The 27,923-nt window shown below is 42.8% G+C and overlaps 1 protein-coding gene across 1 annotated transcript; it reads right to left on the reverse strand.

Moving 5' to 3' along the window:
• Window position 1: 1 nt before the first annotated feature.
• Window positions 2-27,923, reverse strand: ATP12A (ATPase H+/K+ transporting non-gastric alpha2 subunit). The gene is made up of 23 exons (XM_073320794.1): window positions 27,668-27,923; window positions 25,261-25,410; window positions 21,174-21,233; window positions 20,282-20,485; window positions 19,138-19,251; window positions 18,007-18,141; window positions 17,308-17,425; window positions 16,233-16,501; window positions 14,430-14,628; window positions 13,683-13,792; window positions 12,747-12,881; window positions 11,781-11,973; window positions 10,958-11,133; window positions 9,313-9,449; window positions 8,625-8,775; window positions 6,521-6,689; window positions 5,347-5,501; window positions 4,426-4,549; window positions 3,823-3,968; window positions 2,442-2,575; window positions 1,449-1,550; window positions 715-806; window positions 2-486 (listed from the first exon to the last, which is right to left on the reverse strand). The coding sequence occupies exons 1-23, from the start codon at window positions 27,674-27,676 to the stop codon at window positions 458-460; spliced, it is 3,111 nt and encodes a 1,036-aa protein (XP_073176895.1). The 5' UTR covers window positions 27,677-27,923; the 3' UTR covers window positions 2-457.

Raw genomic sequence — 27,923 nt, forward strand, 5'->3', positions numbered from 1 at the left:
TTTATTATCAAATTGTGCCTATACAGTCTAGTCATCCTTGGTGACATAACTCAGATCTGCATATGCACTTGCTCACAGTTCAATTGCACCAAAACAGCAAACAAATAAAACAGCTTGAACAAACCTAGTGCAAGTCGATGCCTGAAATTACAAATGTGTGATTTCCTTAATAGCTATATACATGAGAGGTTTTTTTCCATTAACTTTATACACTTTAAACAGGGAAAAAAAGTATTTATAAAAGAATAGATAGCATTTAAATTTTCAGCCAAGTCTAAGCTTTACAGTACAGTGTAAGGTGGTTTTTCAGCCTCTTAAGTCCTTGTTTCTTCATGATGAGGGGAACCCCTGTGGTTATTTTATATTGCACAGACAGGACCATTCAGCAGCAGAGGCCGGTTGGGACAATCAAAGAACTCTCCAGCAGGGAGAAAGGAGCACAGTGATGAAGACTGTTTCAGTAATACATGTTCTTGTCCCACCAACCTATGATAGGAGGAGGGGAAAATATCAAGGAATTAGGATTTTTTTTCTTCCAGTAGAAGAAAATTAAGTCAGGCATTGTCTAGATAATCCATTTAAAATCATCTCTATCAAAATGATACAGCTGGGGTTGGGAAGGGTGGTGGTGGCAGAAATGGACTGAGAATGAAATGCTAGCCCCGGGGGGCAGGGGAGGGGGGTTAGGGGGAGGGAAGGGGAGATTCTACTTACTTCCTGGGTATTGCCTGATGAAAAGCTTCCGGATTTCATCATAGACCCATATCAAGATGGCATAAGGCATGGCCACAAACCAATACTGAACCCTGGAAAAGCGAAATAAAGGAGATTCATGAATCAGATCTTATCATTTGAAAGGAGCAGTCCCTCCAGCTGAATTCTGCGGGCCTGCTGTCCAAATAGCTGATTTGATGTTGTCACTAGAGAAAAAATCGGGCCCTTTGACCTTTCTGAATCTGTAAATGAGGAGAACTTATTTGCTCCGAAAATGGGGTTGCAAAATGAGGCTCTCCTGTGATATCCTGGACTCAGAGGACATCAGAAACTGGACTGGCATATGAAAGGGAAGTCATTTTAAATAAAATGTAGTCAAGCAAACGTTTTATCGCCTCACCCAATAGTGTGAGTTCTAGAATAAGGGCTAGGGACATTCTTATTCTATATAAACTGTTTTCTCTACCCTGGCCAAACAGGGGACATGTTTTTGTGAAAAAGATCATGAAAAATGTGTCCGAGTTTTTTTTGACTGAGAAATTTCAGCCAACTCAACTCAGTAATTATGTCCTAAAACTTAGTCTTTGAATTCTGCTCTCTAAGAAGTTTACTCCACATGGTATGCCTTTCCAATCAGCCATGCCACTGAGTGTAGATTTCCTACCATTTCATGTGTGTATGTACATTTGAAGAAGAGGTAGAACACAAATGTACACAGAAGAATTGGAACTCACCGAAGGGGCGTGAAGTTCAAGGCAGTAACACTTCCAAGACCATAACAGAGAATCAGAGCGATTGCTATCTGGGAGAATATTCCCACCCAGATTACTTTATTCCTACAAGAAAACCAGTAAAGAAGATGGTTATGTGATCTGTATAGCACTAGTGTCTACGACGAGCTGGTACCATTCTAACACCATGTAACCCAAAGGTACAAATCTGAGTAGAAGCCCGACTTAAGTAGGTGCAGGCTCTGTGCTGCAGTCCATGATGAGCATTTCAGAAGGGACAGCGGTTCTGACAGGCATGCTGGCTAGATACAGTGTCTTCCCTTTTGAATGTAAAACTGAATACAGTCCATTCATCCTGGAGCATAAAGGTCATATGGACAAGATGTCACCTTTTTATGCTCAAATAGATTTGTTAGTCTCTAAGGTGCCACAGGTACTCCTTAGCTTTTATATTGTGGCCTCAGTACTGTGTGATGCCCTCAATCATTTGGCTTCAATTGGGCTTGAAGGGTGCTCAGCACCTGACAGAATTTGGCCTATTGATAGCTCCTGGAAGTCAAAAGTCTACAAGAGCTGGCTGAAAAGTAATGAAAAAGCTTTACCACCATTTTCTCCTTTTTGGAAATTTTGCTAAATTTTGATTAGCTCTTTAGTTCTGCTTTGTTTTTAAAGGAGATGGGGATTTGCGTGAAACTGCAAAAATGTCAAAAATCCCATTTTAAAACATTTTAATTTTGAAATGTCAGTATTCGAACAACTTTTGATTAGCTGTTTTTCTTGTACCTATTTTCATTGCTAAATAAAAGCTTGGGTGATAGAAAAAAGCTGGAGAGAGAGGAAATTGGTGGGAACAAGAAGGAAGAATGGAGGAAGTTATTTCTGACTCCAATTTCACCCAAGGAACATACAGAGGCTGGATAAGACTGTTAGACCTCCAGGCTAAGACCCTCCCTACCCCCCCTACCCCCATTACATTAATGAACTTTTAGCACCAACCTGAGAAGACCCTGCTGGAAAAGGGAATTCCTCCGTGTTTTCCTGATGATCAAATCTGCCACTTGCTGAATTGTGATGCTGACAAAAAAGGCAGTGTAGCCACTCCACTGCAGGTATGTCCGCTGGTATCTAGTCTGCAAAGGAATAAAAAAGTATCTTTGTTACAGGCCGGGCACTGAAGTGTATGTACTTGCATTATAGGAATGGCTGCATAGTCTAGAGACTGATTCCCAGTTACATGGGTATAAGTCTGGAATAATTCCACCTTTTGCACTTGTGCAACAGCTTGGAATCCATTGTTCTTTCCCATTAGCTGTTGCTGTGGAGAATGTTGAGAGCCTTGACGGTGGGGAATTCAAATCAATTCACCTACTGCCTCTGCTTATGGTGATTGCTGTAGGGAACAGTGTAAGGATGGGAGCTCCCCTCAACCATCATGGTCTTGGGCAGCAGGAATTCCTCTAGGGAACAGCGTTTGTTAGGACCTATTTTCAGTATTGGATTTTGGAATTAAATCTTGAGGTTGCGGTTCTACTTAACACTCATTTAATGTCAGCCAGAGGTTATGGAATTTAAGCAACATTGCATCACAGTGCTGGGAAGGGGAGAGTCAGTATTGTACTATAGAGAAAAGAAGTACTTGTGGCACCTTAGAGACTAACCAATTTATTTGAGCATAAGCTTTCGTGAGCTACAGCTCACTTCAGTGGATGCATACTGTGGAAAGTATAGAAGATCTTTTTATACTTTCCACAGTATGCATCCAATGAAATGAGCTGTGTAGCTCAAAAGCTTATGCTCAAATAAATTGGTTAGTCTCTGAGGTGCCACAAGTATTCCTTTCCTTTTTGCGAATACAGACTAACACGGCTGTTACTCTGAAACCTGTACTATAGAGAGTATCTTCACAGCTGGACAGTAGTGGTGTGCAGAAGCAGTACTGGGGGAGTAGAGGGGATCTAAACATACTCTAGAAAGGGAGGCAAGAGTGGTGGAGAGGCTCCTGTTGACAAAGACCTATAACTGAGAAAGAAATAGGGGAGGATGTTTGGTTTCAGGGCTAGGAGAGAAGCAAAAAGAGGGGAATTCTAGATGTCGAGTTAGTGGGCTCTGATGTTGAATGACCAAAGCCAAAGAACAGCTCCAAGAAATCTAACCTGGGAAGCTTTAGTTCACATCTAATGGAATAAAGTTAAAATGAATCTAAGTCACTGAAATTTAAATCTTTCCCCATCAGCTCCACCTCCAAACATTTCTAAGCTTCCCTCCACCACCACCACCCCCCCACCCGCCCCTCACTCTGCCCGTGAGGGGAGAGAATCTTCCATTTCCAGTAAAAAATAGAGATTTAACTGAAGAGGATTTTTTACAGATGCTTTACCCATTCTTGCCCATAGCTGTCCTCTATGTCATTATTGTAATCATCTTCCCAATTGACACGTAAGCCGAGCAGTGTGTTAGGAAGCCAGCCCTGTTCAGCATACACGGTAAAATAGGCCAAGAAGGCTCCAATCGACTGTAGGATCCCTGCAAAGAAGAAGGGGGGGGAAATAATAAAGGGATGGAGTGAGACTTAATGTATTTGCGGGGAGGGAGGGGAAACAAGAAAAAAGTCTGCTGAGAGTCGGTGTTAAACTAGCTCTTTCTGGATCCATAGTACTTTGCATGGACCATATAGGAAGCGTTCCAATCAAGAATCTCAGTGCATTCTTCATTAAGCCTCCGAACTCCTATGGATAAAGCATTTCTGTAACCCCAGAACAGGTGTGCACACACAGTCAGAGGGAGGTTAAATAAGCATCCCCAAACTCTCACAATGAGTTGAGATCATAGGAATGGAACTAAGGAGTCCTGACTCCCTTCCCCCCACTCTAACACTACTCTACACTCCTTCCTGGGGCCAGGAACCAAATTCAAAAGCCTTTCACTGACTTTATTCTCCTCATCCAGCCTAGCCACCTCTTATATGAATAACCCAACATACCAATCTGCAAATAGGAGTACACAGCGAGCTGCTCATTCACCAGCCTGTCCTTCTTCTTGTGCCGGGGCCTCCTGTTCATAATGTCACTTTCAGCTTTCTCATAGGCTAATGCAACAGAGGGAATCTACAAGAGAAATTGTCTTTCAGAACCTCACTGTCAAACCTCTACCTGTTTCTGGGAGATTCAATAAATTCTGGCTTTTCTTTCTCCAATGTCTGTTAGTTGGATTATGTTAACATTGAGTGCCCCAGATGTCAAGGAGTAAATGACAAAAGGTTCTTTTCAATTAAGTCTGCAGTTGAGGACCATAGAAAGGTTTGGGTGAGGTCTGAAACACATGCCTTGGGGCCATTAACATATTGCTCATCCACCCCAGAGGGTTGGATGAAACTGGAAGGAGAGAAGGGGTCTTTTGAATCTATTGGGAGGATAGAGGATGCCTCATCTGTATGTCCGGTGGTCATTCCCTATACTGTAGCAAACAGATGATTTGAGGAAGATCTGACACTGGTAATATATGTGCTCTCTTGATAGTTCACTGCCTGCATGTGTTGATCAAAAGGCCTGGCTAGAGTGGGCTCTTGATCAATGCACATGAGCGAAGCCTTTACTTTCCGCTCTCCCTTGCTCCCCTCCTCATCTTAGTTTTTTCCCTCCTCCAAATCCAGTTGCTTTCACTCTAGGCCTCTGCTTGTTTTGCTGTCTTACCTATCGCATGTGATTAGGCTCTCAGTTCCTGAGTGATGACTGATCCCTCAAAGATGTACATCAAATCTAATTGCTTCACACCCAGAGAGGCTCAAGAGCCTCCTTGGCACTCAAACCCTAGTCAGTTACTCATTCTCATGGTCAATAAAATGCACATGAAATTGCACGGGCAGCCAGCTGGTTTTAACCATGTCGGGGGTAAGACAACTTACGATGTCTGTGCCCAGGTCGATGAACAGGATAGTGATTGTGCCAATGGGCAGCGGGATGCTGGCAATAATGTAGATCAGGAAGGGGCAGAGCTCAGCAATATTCTTGGTCAGGGTGTAGGCAATAGTTTTTTTTAGGTTATCGAAGATCAAGCGGCCTGAGGAAAAACAGAAAGTTTATTTTAAAATACTCACTAAGCCTAATGCTGGCTGAAAATTTCCCACCATCTTTTTTTCAGCAGTTAAAGTTAAAACATTTGAAAAAAATCTCTGCTTTCCTCCAAAAAAATTGGTTTTCATTTTTAAAAAGTTAAATTGTTTTGGGCAAAAAGTCAAATTCTCATTGTAAATGTATTGAAAATGAAAAATTTCAACAAAAATGATTTGTTTCCTTGGGAAAAAAGAATTTCCCATTTTCTGATCAGCTTTAAAGTTACTAGAAGCTTCAGGCACCAAGTTAGAAAGCACAGTGGATGGTAGTATAGCTGGGGTCAAGCCAAGAGAGGGTGGAGAACAAATAATAGAAACGAAAGGGTACAGGAGATTGCTGCAGCACTAGTAACTTGAGGCTGAAAGCAATACGGGATCAGACATGAATGAAGGGCTTTTGTTCAAGATTCAAACTGATAGGCATAGCAGAACTGAGCAAATAATATCTGTATAACGTTGCCTTGCTCTTTGTGAGCAGGTCATAAAACCCTAGGATGTTTGTGGTTGGAGATGATTCACGTCTTTCTCCGACTTTAAAGCGGTTAGCTACCCCGTTTCTGATCCCATTGCAGCTAGGTCCATAGAGTTTGAATGAGGAAATTAAGTCCATAGATATAGACTGGATTGTGTAGGATATTAAGGGACACATCACCAATGCATGCAGAATTGGGTAGGTAGTTACTAAGGTCAATAAACTGACCATTTAGCCCTGAGAGATGCCTTTATTTAAAAAATAGAGATTTTGATATGCACAAATGTGTGATTGCATACCTACATTTGCAACAATATGAACATGCAGTCACCCGGTTTTCATGCATATTCCAGGTAATAGTGTCTGCAAATGTAAGTGAACAATAGTGCAAGCAAGTGGGCCTTTAAAATAATAAGACAGGGGATAGTGGCTATCAGTCCAATGCGACTGCTTCCAGTTTACATTAGGGATGAGAGTAGCGAGTCTTATTTTTACCTTCCTCCACTCCTGTGACAATAGAAGCAAAGTTATCATCCAGCAAGATCATGTCAGCTGCATTTTTAGCTGCGTCGGAGCCGGCGATACCCATAGCAATTCCAATATCTGCCTTTTTCAGAGCTGGGGAGTCATTAACTCCATCTCCAGTCACCGCAACAACTGCATCCTGGAACACAGTAAGATTCAGGTGACTGAGGAAATTAGTCCATCCTCCAGCAAGGAAAAGCCTCCACCTTTAAAGTCTCTGGAGCAGAGTTTAATACAAGTTAAAATTAATGTCAGTGCTCTTGAGATGTTCTTTTAAAGTGAATGTGTGCTGGTGAAAGGTGCTGGATGGGCAGCCCTGGCCTGAAGATGAATTCTTCATCTAGCCAGGTGGAATATAGGCAGTGGTCAAATATATTTCCTCTACGGTGCCTTGCGACTGTATCCCATCCCTCGTTGAAGAAACCAGGGACACTCTTCAGGAGGGGGAGGGGGATTCAGTCACCATGGTCCATCCACTCCTTGGTCTCTCTTCTGAGGTATCTATGAAGGATGTCAATTTTGGGGTGGCTTGTGATGTAGATATGTGTTCAGTAGCTGAGAGACATACCCCACCCCCACTCCAACTTTAATGAAGGCTACTGAACAGCCACTAAATGCTAACTTCGCTTTTAGTTTGTGAACCTGAACTGGTTTGAACTGGTGAACTAGAAAAGGCCCCAGTTCTCTGGACTAGCCTCTCTGATGAAACTTCCTGATGTAACCAAGTATCCTCTCAAAGATGCTTTGGCTTCTGGAGAACTTGGAGTGTTCTGGGCAGAATCAGAAAAAATCAAAGGAAAAAATATGGCAAACTGATTATGATAAATACCAAACGTTTTGTCCCTTGAGGGATTTTGCTCAGTGACACCAGTTAGAAATAATACAGTGAACAGAAGGGCTTATGGGCTCGAGCTACTAAACAGGGAACAGGAACTGACTTTTTTTGCTCTTCATCCTTCGGAGAGCCAAATCTTACTGGAGTGTGGGCATCTGCACAGCACAGAACAAAGGTACCCAGAGCTTGCCATCTAAAATGGGGTGACACTAGAAATTAAGCAGTAATATCATTGTTTCTCTGAAAGCAATTCAGGATTAAACCCAAAGAGCTGATGTTGATGGGAAAGCTCAGCTCTGCCAAAGCTACAAAAATTAAAAGTGGGTCATGCTGCATCTGCTTTCCTTGCAAATTTGAGGGGGAGCCATGGGGTAAGTCACAGCTTGCATCCGTGGGGCAGCCAGGGGATTGCACAGCCGTGAGAAGTCCCTGGGAGGAGTTCTGGATGGTGCTCCACTCTCCTTTTTCATGGTGCACTATATACTCCCCACAGTGCTGCTTCTACTCCAGACAGCTTTATAATAACTGCGGTGAATGGGACAAAACTCTTAAAATCCTGCCCCGCACTAGTCTCCTATCTAAACCATAAGACCGTTTAAGAGGCAGTTTAACAAGGGCTGGCCCGAGACAAATCATGTTATAAAGCAGTTTATTGGGATGCATGCCCTGTATTGTTAAACACAACTGTACAGAAGGCCTAAGTGAGACTGAAGGGGAGGGAAAAGAGGGCATGGTCACAATGCTGCTTTCATCTGGGTTTATAGAACCATCTGGGGAAGGGGCCTCCTAAATAATAAATCCTTGGCCCCAGGAATTCCAGCATTGTGACTGTGGTGCCCATCACAACTAGAACTTCACACCCAAAGTGTAGCTACAGCTCTGCTACTTCCCCTCAAGCACCAGGCCCTAACACAGAAGAGTGTCAGTTAGCCAGTACCAACATGGGACTCCTGACATGCAGTAGAGCAGCTTAGATTCTATCCAGTGTAGGACAGGGGTGCCAAAGGCACAGTGGGTTCACTACAGTATGTAGATTCGGATGGCTGAGGATGAAAGAACCTCAGCAGTATCTGTGGTGTACTGGAATTCACTCCCCCCCCCATCCCTCCCCTCAACCTGTTTCTAACACCACTAGGTTATCATTTCTGTTTGTTGCTGAGGCGGACATCTGAGCAAATACCATCACTGTACAAATCCATTATGGCCACATATGTTTATCTGTTGCCTTCTCTCACTCACCTGCCTTTGGCAGCCCTCCACTATAATCAGTTTCTGCTGGGGTGAGGTGCGAGCAAAGACTATTTCTGAATGATTGATTAAGATCTCGTCCAGCTGCTCTGTGGTCATATCCTTAAGCTCCATTCCGTTAATTACAGCAGCTCTAGCATCCCTGTAATAGCCACAGGAATGCACAGTGAAACTCAGATATAAAGGCTTAGATGCAAACAATACATTCATTCAAACACTGTACTCAGTTCAGTGGGTTGGATGTGGCAGCAATAAGCAAGTCAATTTTAACTAGCCTTAGTCGTTTGTCAGCAGAAATTACTTGAAAGGCACCACAGAAATGCAAGGTATACTACAATTCCCTAGTGAAGAAAGTAGCAGTAGGCCCCATCAGTAGACCTTTCAAAAGAACAGAGAATGTGCTGTAGGAAGCAATGCTGTATTGGCTGGAAGAGGTAGAATGAGTTATCTTCTTCTTCTCTCACTGAATCATCAAAACTCCATTCAGCCTCAGTACATTTCAGAATAAACTAGATAGATGGTTCTGGGTCGAAGAGATGAATAGTTGAATGGATATCAGGGCTAGGAAGGTACCAAGAAGCAGGAGAGCAAAAAGTGACTGTTTCATAGAAACAGGTTAATACACACACAGGAGGAGAAGGAAAGGTTTCATTTCCAAATAGCTGCTTTCTGCCCTTACTGTTTATTGACTTGCTCGACTGGAACATTGAGGCGCTTGGCAATATCTTCAACGGTCTCGCTGTTGGCAGAAATGATGCCTACACTCTTGGCAATTGCTTTTGCTGTGATTGGATGATCACCAGTGACCATGATAACCTGGTGAAGGGACAAGTGCATTGAATGAGAAACTTAGGAGTAGCAGAAGGAAAGATGAACTGAAGTGGCTATTTTCCATCAAGAAATGGCTTTGGTTCTTTAGCATGCTGAGCATGCAGTCAGGTTTTCAAAGACATTCAGATTGTTGTTAGTAACCTGCTAACCCTATGTTAGCACCAGTCCCTAAGCCAAGTGACATTGGCACTGTTGAATTGAAAGTGAAAGGGAAGGCTTGGTTCAGGAAACCAGGGCCGTGCAGGGTCCTTCTCTAATTCTGATCTGCCTCACTCCTTCTCCTAAACAGAGGTCCTGTATTTATTTTTATATAGAATCATAGAATCATAGAATATCAGGGTTGGAAGGGACCCCAGAAGGTCATCTAGTCCAACCCCCTGCTCGAAGCAGGACCAATTCCCAGTTAAATCATCCCAGCCAGGGCTTTGTCAAGCCTGACCTTAAAAACCTCTAAGGAAGGAGATTCTACCACCTCCCTAGGTAACGCATTCCAGTGTTTCACCACCCTCTTAGTGAAAAAGTTTTTCCTAATATCCAATCTAAAGTACACTAATATATAAAGTACACTAAAGTACACTAATAATATATATAGTACACTAATAACCCCAAATGCTGTTTATATTGCTATTGAGTTGATGAGGACCAATACTGTAGAATAAAGAAGCTCTTTATATGAGTTTGCATTGTGTGTTGGAAACACTGATTAATATTGCAACATAAAATAGGTCCTTGTGACATAAGGTATCATAGAAAACTGGGACACATGTCTATTCAACCTTTTAGGAGAGAAAGCTGCTTGGTAGCTAGCCTAGCAGCCTCAGAATGCCAGCAATTTACCCAGTATTGGGACAGCCTTCATTTTGCCCTAGGCCAGTTGCTTCAAAGGCTGATTTCCCTTTCCTTATCTAATATGCAATTGAAATTCACTCCCCTTGAGCTGAATATATACTTGAGGATGTCCTGGCAAGACAGCTAGGGAAGCTGTTGCTTAGCATAGACTAGAAAAGTTTTCTGCTTTTATGATCTAAATTTAGTTCTTCCCCTTTGTGAAGGATTTTTGTCACTCTTCCATGGTTTAGGGTGAATAATTCCAGCTCCAGAGATTCCTTTATGTATTAGAAATGGGCCTGAGCTACAAAGTTGGATCTGGATCAACTTCTGCACTCCCCCAAATTTTGGAATCCTTTTGCATCTGGGGTTTTGGTTTCAGCCCATCTTTGCAATGGGCCAATTTACATTAAGTCCTCTTCATACCACGCTGGCAGTGTAAAGGAGACTTTAAGTGGGTGTAAATTTACTCCCAGGTTAATACCCCAGGCCAACATTAATGGTAGCTGTGAAAGATAATAAGACTTAAACTATCACCTGAGATGTGTTTAATCTGAATACACTAAAATGCTACCATGATGCAGCAAGAACTTGAGGCTATAGCATGGGTGCTTTAGGAATCCCTTATGTAGAACTGCTGTGCTATTGACTGGCAGAAACCCTACCTTGATCCCAGCACTGCGGCACTTTGACACAGCATCTGGCACGGTGGAGCGAGGGGGGTCAATCATGGATAAGAGCCCTACAAAGCACAGGTTGGAAGTGGGGAAGTTCATGGAGTCTGTATCGAAGGGGTAGGTGTCTGGAAACTCATCCTCGGGCAGGTACAAATGGCAGAAGCCTGGAATGAAACCCAGTAGAGTAGTGTGAGAGCAGGGTGAAGGGGAAGGGTAAAAAGAGAAAGGGAGACCTGATACAGCATGGCTATTTGTTCTTCTCTGTGTTACACCACTGCATTTTAAAAAACAACCATGAAGTGTCCTCTGTGGTGGAATTTTAATCCTTGTCCATTGCATTAACGTTCCTTTACAGCACCAGCATTCAAAGCAATGTAGCTGGTACCTGTAGCAGAAATGAAGAGTGCTTTCTTCCATGTACCAGATACATTCATGATTCTTTATTTGCATGGTGCTAGTGCCTAAAGGTCAAGGCCCCCCACCCCCATAGTGCAAGCTACTGTCCCACGGTCCCTGCTGGAAAGAGTTTACAGCAGCGTTGATGTGGGTTAACCCCCTACTTATTTTGAGGGGGGGTTACCATTTCATCCATGAATGAGCAGGTAGTTTCTCTTCTTTCCTCTAAGACTGCACCCATTTTCAGCTGTCATTCCAAGACTGGAATGAGGATTGTCACATGTAATCCCATGCACACCTAATGCATCCATTATTATAACATCCAGTTGCCCAGGACTACTGGCGTTTAACTCAGTTTTAATTTCCCAGTTCCCTTCTCTGTTGCAATCCATTTTCAGTTCCCTTTTGAACTCACCCAGCACTCTCTCTCCCAGGCCTCCCAATTCCATGTACGCTGTCTGGAAAGCTTCAGCCCTCTCTTTATCCAGTGGCTGTTCTTCGCCATTGATCATGATAGTGCTGCATCTCTCTAGGATCCTCTCTGGGGCTCCTTTCATCACCAGCAGGAAGCGTTTATCATTGGGGTCTTCAGTCTCATGGATTGAGAGCTGTGTGCACCATGAAGATGAAATGATTGAAACATTGTATGGTCCCCTTCAGTTTCCACCATAACCCACCCACAGCTAAATTCTGCCCTCAGATATGCAACCCCCACTGTGATGGCAATAGGAATTGGCCGTGCTTGTCTGACAGCAGAATTTGGCCATAAGAGTCCATTTAACTTGGAGCCAAGAAATATTTCTCCTCCTCTTTCTCACTAATGGTATATTATCTCTTCTGAAGTGATAAATCTGGTCTTTGATAGAATGAAATACCTTGGTATAATGTCATATACCAGATCACTGTGTGATCGTAATAAAAATAATTAATCTTATTTTAATAATAAGATACAGGTGCCCAAACTTGGCCCAATCTTAGGCAGCACTTTCAACTTTCTCTGAGCCTGACAGCTGTCAATACTGTTATTTCCATAAAATGATGCAGATTGGATTCACCTTCATCTTTAATATGGAGACACTGTTTATAGAAACGATGAGTTCCTACATACAGTGCTCAAAGCAGCTTGGCCACACTGCATGGGCTACAGCTCCATTCCGTCTTTCATAATGTAACCGGAATTCCCTGGAACTAATTGCATGGCCTTGCATGAAAGTCCCAGCAGGGTAGCTGCCTCTATGGAAATACGTGGCTTTGGTTTTCTGAGCTTAAACTGTATAGGATATTGAATTTCTCCATTAATGTCACCATGTCCCAGGCACTAACACTGGGTTGGACAAAGATATGGATTGACTGGTTCATTTTCCAAAAAAGAAAGTCACACCTGGAATTTGTTAGTAGAATTGAAAGGAATTTCGGCCAGTTTTCTGTTCCGTTTTCTAATGCCCATTACATCACCCAAGATTACTTCAGCAAATTTCAGCAGGGCTGTTTCTGAGGCATCGCCCACCACAACTCTCTGTGCAGAGAAGAGCAAACATGTATTTTTAGTAGTAATACTTTTTCACTTTCATCCAAAGAGCTGAAATAACTTTACACACGTGTGTGATAGAAAGCATACTTTCTAATGTAGCTGTCACCCTGGCAGCAAAGCACCAAGCAATCAGTAGGAGAGATTATATTTTCCATCCTTCTCTTGAATTATGCCATGGGAGCATTTGGGTTGTATTGCTGTTGATTTTATTAATTGTGGTCTTTAGCGTAGTGATATTGAGCCATTCTTTAGGGTTGCTGTTGTGACAAAGCTACCGCAAAGAGATGAGATTTGCATTTCATTCCATGGAAGTGAAAGATCTGTGGCTGTTCTCTGCTCTGCTGGAAGCTTTATAAGTCTGCTCTGGGGCAAATGAATGTTCTACCCTCTTAATGTCAGTGCCTCGGTTTACCCAACTGTCAAGTGAGTTCCATTGCATGTCCCAGAATCAAGAGTAGAGCCCAGAAATCTGGAGTCCCCTGTTCCAATAAGAGTACAGCGTATAACAAATGCTCTACAAGGAAATAACTCAGAGCTCTTACCCTTGCTATGTTCTGATTAGTTTAGATTAATAGTGTGGAAAGACTATTCTTGATATTTGAGCTGTTTTTTGACTTAAATGATTATTGCTTTTGTCTGTTCCCACTTTATACTCCTTTCAAGGGTAAAGCAAAGAACACAAAAGTGATGGGAATTTTAAAATGAAAGGCAGCACTAAAAACAAAGACAAACTTTGCATGCAATCTTTTCAGTGGAAAAGAAATGAGCTAAGAAAGTAGCGGATACCTTCATTATTGGAACGTTCTCCTGTCCTGGTTTGAATTCGGCCCGATTGCAGAGTGTTACAATCTTTGATAAAGCTGCCCATGATTGAGAACTTTGATCAAAGGACTGGGCTGAAAAGAAGCAAAAAAACCAAACAAACATTGCAGCTTTTTAGATACTGGCTAGTGGAATCCTTATGTTAAAGCAGCTGCAGGAGAAAACAGCCATTTGTATCAAATATTGGTATATAGAAATTCAAACCATGTCTTCCGCCATGCACATCACCCCTACCAGTCCTGCTAGAGTTATTTTGGTCAAGACCCTTTGTTCGTTTAGTGCTGAAGAGAGAGGATGAATTGGTACTTCCTAGACTGAAGAATTCTATTTATCCAGAAAACAGCTGTAGGACAGGCTCCCTTCCCCCACCCCACACAATGTGCCTTAACCTGATTTAGTAAGGACCATCTCCAGGGGTGAGATTGGAGTTCAGGTTCCATTCAGTCCTTGCCATCTCGACTAAGATGGTCAACAAGGTGTGGGGGGGAGACTTCTTATTACCAGCTGGATTGCTTTTTCTGATGTGGGTGCTTGTCCAGTGGGACCTGTCCTGAGTCCCACCAGCCAGTTTGAAGACAGTCCACAAAAGAGCCACCAGATGATGCAACTACAAGTCATCACCATCAGCCACAGCTAAATCCAGATTGACATCCACCTTGTGGCATGTCTAAGCCACGCTGTTGCCCTTCTCCAACTCCCATATATATTTACTTGTTTGTTCTTCACTGGTATCAGCCGCGTAGATCTGATCGTCGAACCAAAGATGGGCAACAGTCATCCTGTTCTGTGTGAGGGTCCCTGTCTTGTCAGAGCAGATGATGGAGGTCGAGCCCAGCGTTTCCACAGCTTCTAAGTTCTTTACCAGGCAATTCTTCTTTGCCATTCGCTTGGCTGTCAGAGACAAACTCACCTAGTGGAATGGGAGAATTTCAGCCCTCTGTTAGTGAGGTACCATGACGGTGAGCAATGTAATAAAGCCATGCACAATGCCATTCCATGGATGGTAATCGGAGCTTGTTTGAAATTTCAACTAAAACATTTTTTCAAGGGAAAAAAACTGAAAAATTCAGTAAAATTTTTATATTTTAAATGAAGAAAAAATGGGTTTTATTTTCCAAAAAACTTAGCCAAAAAGTTTTTTTTTTTCAAAAGATTTTGGGTTTTTTGGGTTTTTTTGGTTGAAAGTCCAGAAAATATTCACTGAGCTTTTTGGAAAAAAGTCCTGAAATTGTTTGTTAAAAAATGATATTTTTCAACCAACCATAGTCCTGCTAAAGCTGTAGGTCCTGATTCTGATCTTCATTATGTTCATGTAAATCTAGAGTAATTTCATTGATGCCAGTGAAGCTACTCCAGATTTATAATGGTGTAACTGAGATCAGAATCTGGCCTCTAGTTAGCAAATACTGCATCTGGCACTGAGGTTCATGTGTGGTTAGAGGAGAGCATGACAGCCATTAGGAGAATATTTCAAGTAAAAGGTCTGGAATTTGGGAGAAGCTCGTAACTGCAAAGCTAATGGTAGCTGACATTACTACTAACTTGGTCATGATATTTCTGAGGTGACCATCACTGTGGTGTCCTAGTACTAATAATTATTATAGTTGTTTGTCACCAAAGATGACTGACAATGGTTTCACATCTTGAGTATGGCTGTGGCTAAGACCACCGATGTGTGAGTGGCAGTGAAGTGCATAGGTAGCTCGATGCCGAGGAAGGGATTAGTATACTATTACTCATGGTACTCAGAATACTTTGCACTTCTTTAGTGCCGTCTATCTGGGGCTTTTGCAATGCTTATAACTGTTACTGCACTGAATCTTTCATACACACATGAAGTAGTAATACCCCCAATTTTACAGATGCAGAAATGGAGGCAAATAGAAGGGAAGTGGCTTGCTCAAGGTCATGTAGCAGGTCAGTAATGGGGACAGAAATGGTACCCAAGACTATATTAAAGGGTGTGTTGATGTGTACACATATGTACATGGGACTGTTGTGCTGAAGTCTTTGAGATTAAGGTCTCTGTTAATTCTGGAGTTCCCCATCTTGAATTGGGAAATTCCCAGCTCTGAAAAGATCTCTGTAAGGTCTTCTCAGGGCTGGCATGAGTTCACATGAGGTCACCTGTGAATACTTGATCTTGCAGCAGCTGTTGCATCTGCTAGAAGATCACAAAAACTAGAGATAGCTGAACATGGTGATATTGGGTCGGGAGTTGAGTCTGGATTTTCCAAAACCTGGGCAGGTCCAAGGCCCCAAAGTTCATATGGATTGAAGTAAACAGTTCCATCCATAGCCCATTTCTCAATAAGAGTGCACCCATTTTAATCCTAGCTCTACTAAGGGATTATGAGAATCGGGGATCCCCTGCTGTCAGCAGGACTGCAGGAACCTAGGACTTGGCCCTATGTTACTAGACCACCTTGTACTGTGATGCACACACTGACATGAACTCTGGTACAAGCAGAAGCAAAGCTGTATAATGCATGCTTATGGCTTATGTAGACTTACAGTAACTGTGGCTAGCAGTCCTTCGGGCACATTGGCCACAATGATGCCAATAAGAAAGATGATGGAGTCCAGAACCTTATATTTCATGGACACGGCAATGATGAAGAAGAGAACCCCAATAGAAACAGCCACTCCTGCCACAATATGCACAAAGTGCTCAATCTCAATAGCAATGGGTGTCTTCTCATTCCCAACTCCAGATGCCAGTGAGGCAATGCGTCCGATGATAGTGTGGTCCCCAGTGTTGATTACCATGCCAGTGGCAGTACCTGGAAGAAAAGAAGAGGTTATCAGCACAGTGTGGGATTGGTTCCCTAAGGAGAATTACAATTAGTAAAGAAATATAATATTACTGTAGCACCTAGGAGCTCATGTCCTAGACCCAGACCCCACTGTGCTACGAGTCTCGTGTGCAATATTGCCCTGATATTAGGGACCTTTGTCAACCTTTTATTTACAGGTACTTCACCACAGAAATGTCATCCATCTCAGAAATCTGGAGGGATTATTTACATAAGGGAAGGGAGGGTCTCACAGTGTATTTTCATCAGTGTTGTTCATTAATGGTACTGCAGTAGCACTGTAAGGCCTCAGTCAACAATCAGGGACGCATTGTACAGAGTGCTAGACAAGCATAGTAAATAATTATATATATATATATATGGCACTAAGTACTTTTTGTTTTCCCCTCTAAAAGAAAGAGCAACTTCCTCAAGCATCTGAAGCACTTCTTTATGGGCAGCTCTGACTTTACATGACTTAGGATAATGATGGGAAAGCCAAAAGCAAGGAGGAGTTGATCAGCTATTGCTTCTATCTAGCGCCAGACCAGACAGCCACAAATACACGTCAGCTGTGAACTTAGGTAGAACTTAGGGCCAGCCCAGTACTTTGAGTTTTATTTTTGTTTGCATGGTGTGTTTCTTTTTTGTAATTGCCTATTTGTTTTTCTTTGTCCTAAAACTTTCTGGGGATTCCTGCAAAAAGCACTATTGAGAATTAATTAGGAGCAGGTATGATGTGGTGCCTATACACAAGCAGCTTCTTCAGCCCCGTCCTTCAGTCTGCAGGTTACCTTCCAGGCAGGTTGTAGAATAGAATGCAATGTTCTTAGTCTCCAAGGGGTTTTCATGGGTGAAGTCACAGGAACGGCTTTGTGGTTCTGATTCCCCCGTGAGGGAGGAATTATCCACCTGTCAGTCAACAAAAGACACACTCATGTAGTTGGCAACCCTCGCGTTCGTACACCTGTAAGGAAGGGCTGAAGCAATTGTGGTGGTAGGTGGCAGGGATATGGTAATCAGAAGACTCTAATTGTGTTCCTGGTAGGAGAGTATGACAGGGCAAATGCCTCTATTATCATGGAGATCAAGTCAAATCAGTGTAGTGCCTACTGATTTGGAGGGAAGCATAACTCAAGTAGCTACCTCCAACGCTGCAGAGAGGTTTACTGGGTCAGTGCTTCCATTACTGCCCCGGGAAATAGCATTGGCAGGAGACTGGCTGGGGTATCATGATGCAGAGATGCTGCACTTGACTCTCCTTGGAGTGGAGATTTGTTATAAGTAATGGGCTTTTCTGTCCCATGTGCAGCGTGTGCCACAGTGGACCTTCTGCACAGGCACAGCATACATGTAAAACCAAGGTTTCTATTGGCTGCTGAGTTATCCTCTCTGTACAAATGGTCTCTCCTTTTTTGCAACCTCTCTGAAAAAAGTGGCATAAACGTCCCATCTCCTTTTTCATCCCTACACATCCCAAAGCTGGTGTTTACCTTACACCCCTGAGCAAAGATCAGACGGATGTCAGCTGGGATCCGATCTCCACCTTTAATCTCCACCATGTCCCCCACCACCAGCTGCTCTGCAGACACTTCCTTCTTCTCTCCATCTCGGATGACAAGAGCTTGCTATGGGACAAGAGAACGACAAGAGTGTAACCAGTCCCACATCCTCCTTGCCCTTCCTGCTTTCACCATGGGTGAAATTCAGCCCTGTGCAGAGAGCAGATACAAGGCCTGTGTACCACCTATCCCTGTTTTTGAGCTCTGCTCAGGGGCTGAATTTCACCCTTACTGGTTCCCCTTCGTTATACATCAGCATAATTCCTTTCTTCCTCATCATCTACTGAATTCCATGTAAGTCACCACTGAAAGATCAGCTGATAACACTTAGCACTTGGTATAGCACCTTTCATTCAAGGATCTCAAGGAGATTTACAAGGGAGGCAATACTATTGCCATTTCACAGATGGGTAAACACAGGCACAGAGGTTGTCACTTGCCCAAGATTATGCACCATGAGCAGCAAAATTGGGAATGGGAATGGGAGGTCTCTCCCTTGCTGTAATCATACTGCTGCCCAGCTCTCTTTGGTGAATTCTTTTTTAATTCAATTTTCAACCTGACAGAGCAGTAACTCCATATTATGCTGCAAGCTCATTGGGAGAGGTGCCTGTTAGCAATACATGTTCATACAATGTCACATATGCTTGGCACTCTGGATAATTGTTAACGTTAGCCTGGGTTACACTAGTAAAACAAACTAAAGGATCTCATGTTTGAGTAAGAAAGAGGATAAATTGCCCAAGACTAATCTGGACCCTTCTGGTGAAGGATGGAGTTTGGAGAAAAATTAGTTCCCAACTCTTTGTATTCTAAGACTGGATTCTGCTTCTCATCCACCGAAAGCCCTGGGTGCTGAATTCTGTTATGGGAATACCATGAGCAAAGCCACTATTGAGGGAAAAGGGAAACTTAATTCTCCCTTCGCTATTAAAGAGGGTGCCCACTCTAAATACAGGCCATTGAGGCCAGTTTTGTGCCATTAATACATTTAGTATCTTCAACCTCCAACTGTTTTGATCCCTTGCTCTTCAGAAACAAAGAGGAAGGTTGGCCACTCACCTGTGGAATCATTTTACTGAAGCTGGCCATGATGTTGGTACTTTTAGCCTCTTGGTAGTAAGCGAAGATACCAGTGAGGATGACAACCAGTGCGAGGACTACTCCCAAGTACAGCTGACCAATAAGAGAAATGATTCCAGTTAGTTTAAAAACATTTACTGTTGTTCCTGGTACAAATCATAATTACACAATTTGATAAAATAAACTCTTCAGCCAAAGGTGGAACTAGTTTAACTGGTTAAGAGAAAATTTGGAATTCTACTGTCTGCTCATGCATGTTAATAAGCAGTAAGGACCAAAATGGCTCCTCAAATGACAAACTAGGATTTTAAGAGTTTTCATAAGAATCTCATCTGAATGGAGGCCAAGCCAGCTGTTTGGGGGTCAGGGTGGAAACACATGATTAGAAGGCCGGAGGTGAACTACAGCCTTCTACTTCACTACTAGGTGAAGACTGGATGCTCATCCAAACTTTTGAATCTTTTGAGTTTAGAAGTCAGGCTCCAGAGCTCACAGGAATAAGTGCTTTCAGGAGAATTCCAGTAATTCCTGGAAACCATTGGATTGGGAATAGTAACTGAATAGCCTTATGATACTTTATTATTTCTTCATCCGACAAAGAATACTGAAAGCACCTACGTGACTTTTGAAAATGGAACTTAGGCTTCTAAATCCTTTAGGTGCTTTTGAAATTTTACCCCAAACCAGAAGATGCAGAGGCCACCATAAAAATGAACAAACCCCCACCACGTTTAAGCTGTGTTTGTTTGTTTTGTGTCTTCAAAACCCCATCTAGCCTAATCTCCAAAATAAAACAAGAACTGCAACCAACCCACCAACCAGAACCAGACAAAGAGAACATGCTCCAAGGAGAGTTTTTACCCCAAAAGTGGGGAAGAGTCAGACTCCATAAAGTCCATTAGGGACTTCACTGTTGCACTTGAAAGTGCTTAGATACTATGGTGATGGGTGGCAGTACAAAAGCCTAAGATAGATAAAGAGAGAGCAGACAGAGTATACCAATAAATCTGTCATTTATTGGAATAATTTAGTACTGAAGTAGGAGGATTGGAGACCCCAGCTCTCTAAAAAGCCCTACCAGACTATAAAGAGATGATGACCAGATAGCTGGCACAGTACTTACATTGTCAAATGCTGAAGCAACACCTTGAGCAACCTGAATCCCGAAGGCAATCCAGCAGAGCAAAGCCCCCACCCATAAGAGGATCGAGAACCCTCCCACCATCTGCTTGAGGAACTTAATGATTTCAGGAGTGGATTTAGGAGGAGTGAGAGCGTTGGGACCATCTCGGGCCAGAATCTCTGCTGCTCTTGCACTAGTGAGCCCCTGCAAATGCAAAAAACATTGTAAACATTGAGTCGGACAATACAGACTTCATATTCAAAACCTGAAACTTTGCTTTTCTCTCTTTTTCCCCTGGGACATACGGGTTTGATTATCCATAGTCTATGACCTTATATTTTCAAGGTGCTTTCATACCTAAGTATTGTTAATGCCAAGATGTGCATGTGCATCCCCCATGGGGGTCAATAGGAAGTCAAGTCCCATGGACTTCCACTAATCACCTCTTGAAGTCCCTTTCAGCACAACATTTCTATGATTCTGTATTGTTTTACTGATGCCATCTGTTTAGACTGAGACCTATCTGACTCTGAATACCGGGTCCAAACTCCCTCAGACTCTGGGAAAGTTTAGATCAGGTCCAAACATTGGGTTCAAGCTTTCCAATAGTGTTGATTTAAAATACTCAGAAATTTCTTTAAACTTCAGAGATATTCATATCAAAATCCAGATCTGAATCACTCTATCTGGGCTGATCTCTGTTTTCAGTATCTATTGCGAGTTACTACATCCTGCCTATAAAATGTTTTGTTTTAATAATGACGGCGGGGCTCTTACAAAGCCAGCTGATATCAATGTTTTTCCACTGAGCTCAGTAGGTTTTAGATCAGGCCACATATGAACTAAGGATATTTGATTCATACTGTTCCTTGCTCATATCTTACTCACTCACCTTGCTGATATTTGTAGTGTACTTTTCCTCCAGCTCTTCTTTGCTGAGTTTGTGGTCATCCTGAAGGCCAAAAGAAAAAGACAAAAGAAGTGAGCAGACTGTCTTGAAGTTGAAAGTGGGTCTGAAAAATTCAGTATGTCTGGGGTTGAAGAGCACTAGAATTGCCCTGGGTTCTTGGTGACTGGTCCAGCTGCCAGTATATGGTAGTATGCCTCAAAGAGTGGTGGTAAATGCTTAATCCTGCAAAGAAAAGCAAGAGCCACTCCCGTAACACACACAACTAATTATGCAGGGCTGCATACTTGGAAGATGGAGTGGGAAATTCCTCTTTCATGGTTGGTTTCAGAGTAGCAGCCGTATTAATCTGTATCCGCAAAAAGAAAAGGAGTACTTGTGGCACCTTAGAGACTAACAAATTAATTTGAGCATAAGCTTTCGTGAGCTACAGCCACAAGTACTCCTTTTCTTCTTTCATGGTTGCAAGTCATCCATCTTCTTAGACACAAAAGCATAATTTCTATTTTGAAAAACTTGAAACATCAGACACAACAGTGTTGGGAAGCCATCTATATACAAAAATAGACACAGGGCAATCTTTTGGCTTAGCACAAAACGCTGAGAGTAGAGATGGTCAGGGAATGTTTTTTCTCAACCCCCCCTTCCCCTCCCACAAACAGTTTTTTATCAAAATTTCAATTTTTTCTGAGCAGCTGTAGCCGAAGAGCTAGGACTTCTGGGTTCTAATCCCAGCTCTGCCATTTACTCATGGTGTGACCTTTTACAAATCTCATCACCTCTCCATCTATCCAAATGAGAAACGGGTGTCACAACAAATATCAGCCGCACAGGGGTGTTGTGTGTCTTAACTGGTCTTTTTGTAAAGTGCTTTGAGCTTGTCAGGTTTTAAAAGCTAGTGGAGTGCAAATTAGCATTGGGAAATGGTGTCCACATTTTTCTGGCACTTCTGTAACTCCCTCTCCACCCAGCCTCCTCCACACACCGCAGGGTATGTCTACATGGCAATCTGAGGTGTGACTGCAGCAGAGCCCTGCAACCTGACAGGACCTGACTCCAAGTGTGAGGCTCGGGTCAGTTCAGAAAACAACCTGACCCTCGCGGTCTCAGGTCAGCTCTCCTCCTCCTGCCTGTAGGGTTGGCGCGGCAAGGGCTATGTGCCCCGCTCCTGCTGGCCACCGCCACTTGGCTGTGCTGTGCGCCCCGAGGAGTTACAGTTCCTCTCGTTCTGCAACACGCGCACAGTGCAGCAGGGGGCAGAAGTGGGGCACGCAGCCGCCGGCGCACATGGCCACTGCTATGCCAACCCCATGGTCAGTAAGTGATGGCAGCGCTGACTCAGGTTTGGGGGGAAGATTTAGGGTCAGGGCAGAAGATGACTTGACCATCTCAGGCTTGGGTCCGGTTGGGTGGACTTCGGTCTGAGGAAGCCTCTGAACAGCACTCCATACAACCCCACCTAGTGCTCTGGAGGCGTACTCAAGCGGCTAGCTTGTGCTCATGCGTTTTCACCGCTACTGTTACACCAGGCTAGTTCAATCGAAGCTAGCTCAGGTGTGGCTGCACATCCTGCAGTTACACCTCCGATTGTAGTGTAGACGTATCCTGTGTGATGCTGGTTGTGATGAATAACTCTGCTTCGTTTAGATAAGATAACTAATCTTAAAATCCGCTGATACTGTAGGCCTCAAAACACGAAGCACTGTAGTCAACATGCTGAATTAAGAAGTGCTACAGTGTCTGTGTGTGTCCTAAAAATTGTTGCCCTTATCTGATAGGAATGGGGTCTGAACTGTAGCAGTAACATGTCTTGTATGCAGTCATGCAGTGCAGTCTTCTCGCCAGAAGCAGCAGGTTATTACCATTGGTAGAAAATGGTGGTTGTAGGGGGAGACTTGAGAACTTTTCCCCTGAAATGACAGCCCATGAGTTTAATGCACTTGATTAAATGCAGGGTGTAGCTGCAGAGTTAGGAATTGGATTGAAGGAAGGAGGAAGTACAGAGTTCAAACAGGTTTCAGAGTAACAGCCGTGTTAGTCTGTATTCGCAAAAAGAAAAGGATGGATCCGATGAAGTGAGCTGTAGCTCACGAAAGCTCATGCTCAAATAAATTGGTTAGTCTCTAAGGTGCCACAAGTCCTCCTTTTCTTTTAGAGATCAAACAGATACCATTCAGGAAACAGTATGGGAGTTTTAAATACTTACTGTAAAGGGATGTTCTCAGGGTTAGCAAACAGGTCAGACAATCCATTAACATGACAGCAGTTTTCCCCCAGTTCCCCTCATAACAGCATAATTTAAAAAGAGTAGGAGGGGCTGCGAAGTTAATGTGTTGGAAAACTAGAACAAACTGACTGTCATTCTGCAGGAACAAAACATTGCATAGATATCTTCTGCATGTATGTTCAGTCAGCCCTGACCCCTGTGCCCAGGAAGTACACTGATCGCTACAAGCGCACTGCTCAGATACATGGCTCACAATAAAGTTGGCACCTCACACGTTTGACCCTTGTGTATGAATCCATGGGTTGCTAGGGTTCAATATGGAATATTGGGGGAAGGAGAGAGGATGGCTTTTTTTTTCAATTCCATGTGGTGATAATTCTTTATTTTCCATAAATAGCACCTTTCAGAGCTTGCAAACTTTAATTGGGCCTCACAATACCCCCATGAAGTAGGCATATAGCCATTTTACATATGGGGGAACCGAGTCACAGTGAGGTTTATGTGGCCAAAGACCCCAATGAGTCAGATGGCACCCCCACAAATCCTTTAACTATACTTTCTTCCTTTTCAGGACTATAAAAGGCAGAACTTACATCAGAGGTGTTAAAATATGACAGTTAGTGAGATTATTAATGTTTCCATCTTATCCTGTTGGAAATCTAGTTTATTGGGGTGTAATTGTTATTTAATTGTATTACAATAGAACTGAAGCACCTAGGTCATGGATCAGAGGCCCAGTGTGCTAGGCATGGTAGAAACATAATCCAACAGGAATTTTGTGGACTTCATTTTGGTTTTGGAGAGAAACATGGGATAAAATTTTCAGAAATGCACAAGTCCCACTTTCAAAGTGACATGGGCACCAGAGAGCCTAAATCCTGTTGAGGTTTGGTACCTAATTCACTTTTGAAAATGGAACGTAGGTTCATAAATCACTTCAGAACTTTTGATAATTTTACCCATAGTGTGTACTCTGAACTCAATCTTAGAAGCCAAGAACTCTCAAGTTCTCATCTCAGCTCTGCCACACTGACTCTCTGTCGCTTTGGCTGAGTCAATTAACTTCTCTGTGCCTCAGTTTCTCCATCAGTAAAATAAAAATAATGAAAATAACACTCCTTCACTTCACTGGAGGGAGTGGGGTGGATATTGAGAATCAATTACTTGGTGTTGGTAAAGACCTTTGAAAGATTAAAAGCACCACGGAAATACAGCTATTAGTGGAATCCTTGGAAACACGTTTGTGGGAACTCACTGCCCTTTGAAGGTTCTGTAATAATGCCTAGCTCTTATCTCATACTTTGCACCAGTAGATTTCAGATCACTTTATAAAGGAAGTCAGTATCCTTATTCCCATTTTACAGGTAGGGAAACTGAGGCAAAGAAAGGGGGAAATAACTTGCCCCAAGTCACCCAGTAAGCCACTGTCAGAGCTCGGAATAGAACTCAGTTCTCCTGAGTCCTAGCCCAGAGCTCTAGCAACTAATCCACTCTGCAATCTTTCAGCCTGAAAAAGTTGCACTTCAATCTGGTACACATTTTTAAGACCTATTACCAGCTTCTGAACTGAGAGGTCTGGCTTCTGGCTTTCTATCTTTCTGTCAGTCTGCTCTGTGCCAATGGAACCTTACCCAAAGAGGTGATGGTGAAATCCTGCTATAACCACTTCACCTAGGAAAATGCAGACCTGTTGAGAAGTGCTGGGAATAAAGGAGATACTGTTCCTACACCAGCTAATTTCTACAAGAATCATTCTGTTTATACAGGTCAGTTTGATCCTGCATCATCAACAGGAGCAAGATTAGGCACCCCACCCTTCACCCCCCCCCCCCAAAGGACACTCACCAAGTCCAGTTCTTTCTTAAGGTCTTCTGTCTTCTTGCTTTTTTTCTTGTTACCTTTCAGGTCTTTGTACTTTTCCTCTTCATCTTCCTTGTCTGTTTTCTCCAGTTCCCGTGCGCCATGGATCTCAACTGAGTAAATGTCAGACCTTTTCTAGAATCAGAAATGAGAAGGCAAGTTACGTCTAACTGGTCTTATTATGCTTCATGTCGCCATGTGATCATAAGGTACTGTAGTTAACGGGAGCCAGGGAAGTAATGTGCCTCGTCAGGACCTCTAAGTTTTCCCTATTTTAGAGGTGGCTGCAGCCTCTTCCTCCTGGGAACCTGATAGTTCCTGGTGCTGTCCCCTACCTGAAATTTCTATAGCATTAACGTACACTGTGCCAGCTACAGCCAGATCGTCAGCTGGTGCAAATTGTCATAGATCCATGGACTTCAGTAGAGATATGGCAATTTAGGTGAGTTTGAGGATCTGGCCCTTAGAGTAAAAATATTGCTCAAGATCCATTGCCAATGCAACTCACTCAAAAATCATGAGTCAGGTCCCAAATAAGTCATTAGATTGCCTTTAAAATCATGAAATTTAAAAAATAATAAAATGTGGGATCTTTTTTATTTAACTTCTGCTGTTGGCGTATTTAGGATTTGTGATTTCATGTTTAACTTTTTTAATTTCCCAAATAGAAGCTAAGATTTCATATTCACCTGACTCCAGGAGCTTGTACTTTAAGAAAAAAACCCTAATATTGTCACACTCATGACAAAATCATGCCATTTAGCAGCACTGTCTAATTGGCCTCTCAGTCATATAGTGATACCCTGAGGCAAAAACTGCACTCACTAGTTAGAGTCATCCTCTTGTTCACAGAATCCTGGGAGATCTCTGCTTCCTTGTGCACAGAGCACAGAACAGATCCAGAGCTGGTGAACTGTTAGCCCAGTTTTTGCCAGTTCTCTGCAGGGTCTATTCAGTAGTTAAATAGCAACCCCCAGAGTAGAGAAGCTGCCAATCCTATTTAACTGCATTAGATTTATTGATAAGCTATTTTCTTCTGCTGCCTCCTCACCATAAGCTAATAGCCCAGACTTAAGGGCAGGCTTCCTGTGTTGTTAATTCACCAGTTTCTATAATCATAATTCCAGATCATAATTATTCTGTAAACTGCATGCCATTCCTTGGAAGAGTTATTGGCTGACCCCATTCTCACTGGATTCCTTTGGGATTAATCTTTTGAGTTTCAGACTGAATCATACTTATTGGCTGAACTTCAGGTAGTGGCTTGTTCTACTTGGCTATGTTTGTATACAATGGGGATCTAATACATATATGCAGACTTCTGCAGGACACTTTTCCACGTTGGGACTTCCACACTGACAGAAGCAGATTTGTTTAAAACTGAACATTTTAATTAAAAAAAACCAAAAAACAAAGCCAAACAGCTGAAATAATGGGTGTGTATATCATCTGATAAGCACATCAGAAAATATTAATTCCTATGTTTCTGAACTAAAAACTACCCAAAATAACCACATTTCAACCCCTAAGTGCACTTGAGTGTGAGGAATGCTGCAATTTTGACCAATTTTGTTTTTGGAGGTGCATGGGGGGTGGGGAAGGGGGCAGGTGGGAGGAGGCAGTGGGGAAGAAGTTTTCCCCATGGATATTTTAGGAGTTGAATTCCCAGAACAACCACTTCTAGGGCATTTCAGTTTGTTTGATCATAGACATCCCAGATAAAGGCTTTCTGTTATGAGGAGTTCTCTCTGCTGCTTTTCCAAAGATACACAAGCTGGGGTTATCTATCGGAGTTACCTTTTTCACTCTCATCCTTCTCCACCTTCCTTTCCCCATCCCACCAAAAATCTGCTCAGCTTTTCAAGTCTCCGTGAAGAGAGGAAACCAGGAAACAACTCTATGGACTATAGTAACTTTAGCAGACATAGGAGAGAAGATTCATGGAGATAAGTAAAAGCTAATGAATTGTTCTGTCCTCCTATGCAAAATCTCCTTTTAGTTCCCAGAGAGGTTTTGGGGTTCCTCCTTTTAACCCTGAATTCTCAGATCTTTTCATATTGGCTTGATCCTTCATCCATTTGCAAAGGAGACATTCTCAACAGTATTTCCCCTATCTATTTGATCTCTCTGATCTGTTTGGGTTTAAAACACTTAGCATTAGAACTGTTCACAAAGATAGAGTGAAAGACAGAAACCTCTTTGGATCTCCCATCATTATGAAACACAATAACCTGCATTTCTGACCTATTTTTCTCCTGCCTTAGCAGGCATGTATACAGCAAACCATTTCAAACATACATACATTTTTAATTTATCAAATAAATTCTATTTCTTAGAGCTTAGCAGAAGAAACCAGATGTTTATATAGCTGTTTCAGTGAATGCTCACTCACCTTTCCCATTTTTGTGAGCTTATTCCGTCCCTGCTCTAGTGGAGCAATGGATCTCCCAGGCAGGATGATATATACCGAGGTAAGGTGCTTGGATGAAAAGGAAAAGTGGTGTGAACACACAGGATGCAAGTAGCTCAGGATCGTTTGTGGCTGTCAGAGTGCAAGAGCTCGCAGGGGTTGTAGCCTCTTCCCAACTAGAAAGCCAATGTTAGCTGGAATCCTCCCCACACTTAGGCATCCTTCAGGCAGGACAGGT

Source organism: Lepidochelys kempii, chromosome 22 (assembly GCF_965140265.1).
Source record: "Lepidochelys kempii isolate rLepKem1 chromosome 22, rLepKem1.hap2, whole genome shotgun sequence".
NCBI lineage: Eukaryota > Metazoa > Chordata > Testudines > Cheloniidae > Lepidochelys > Lepidochelys kempii.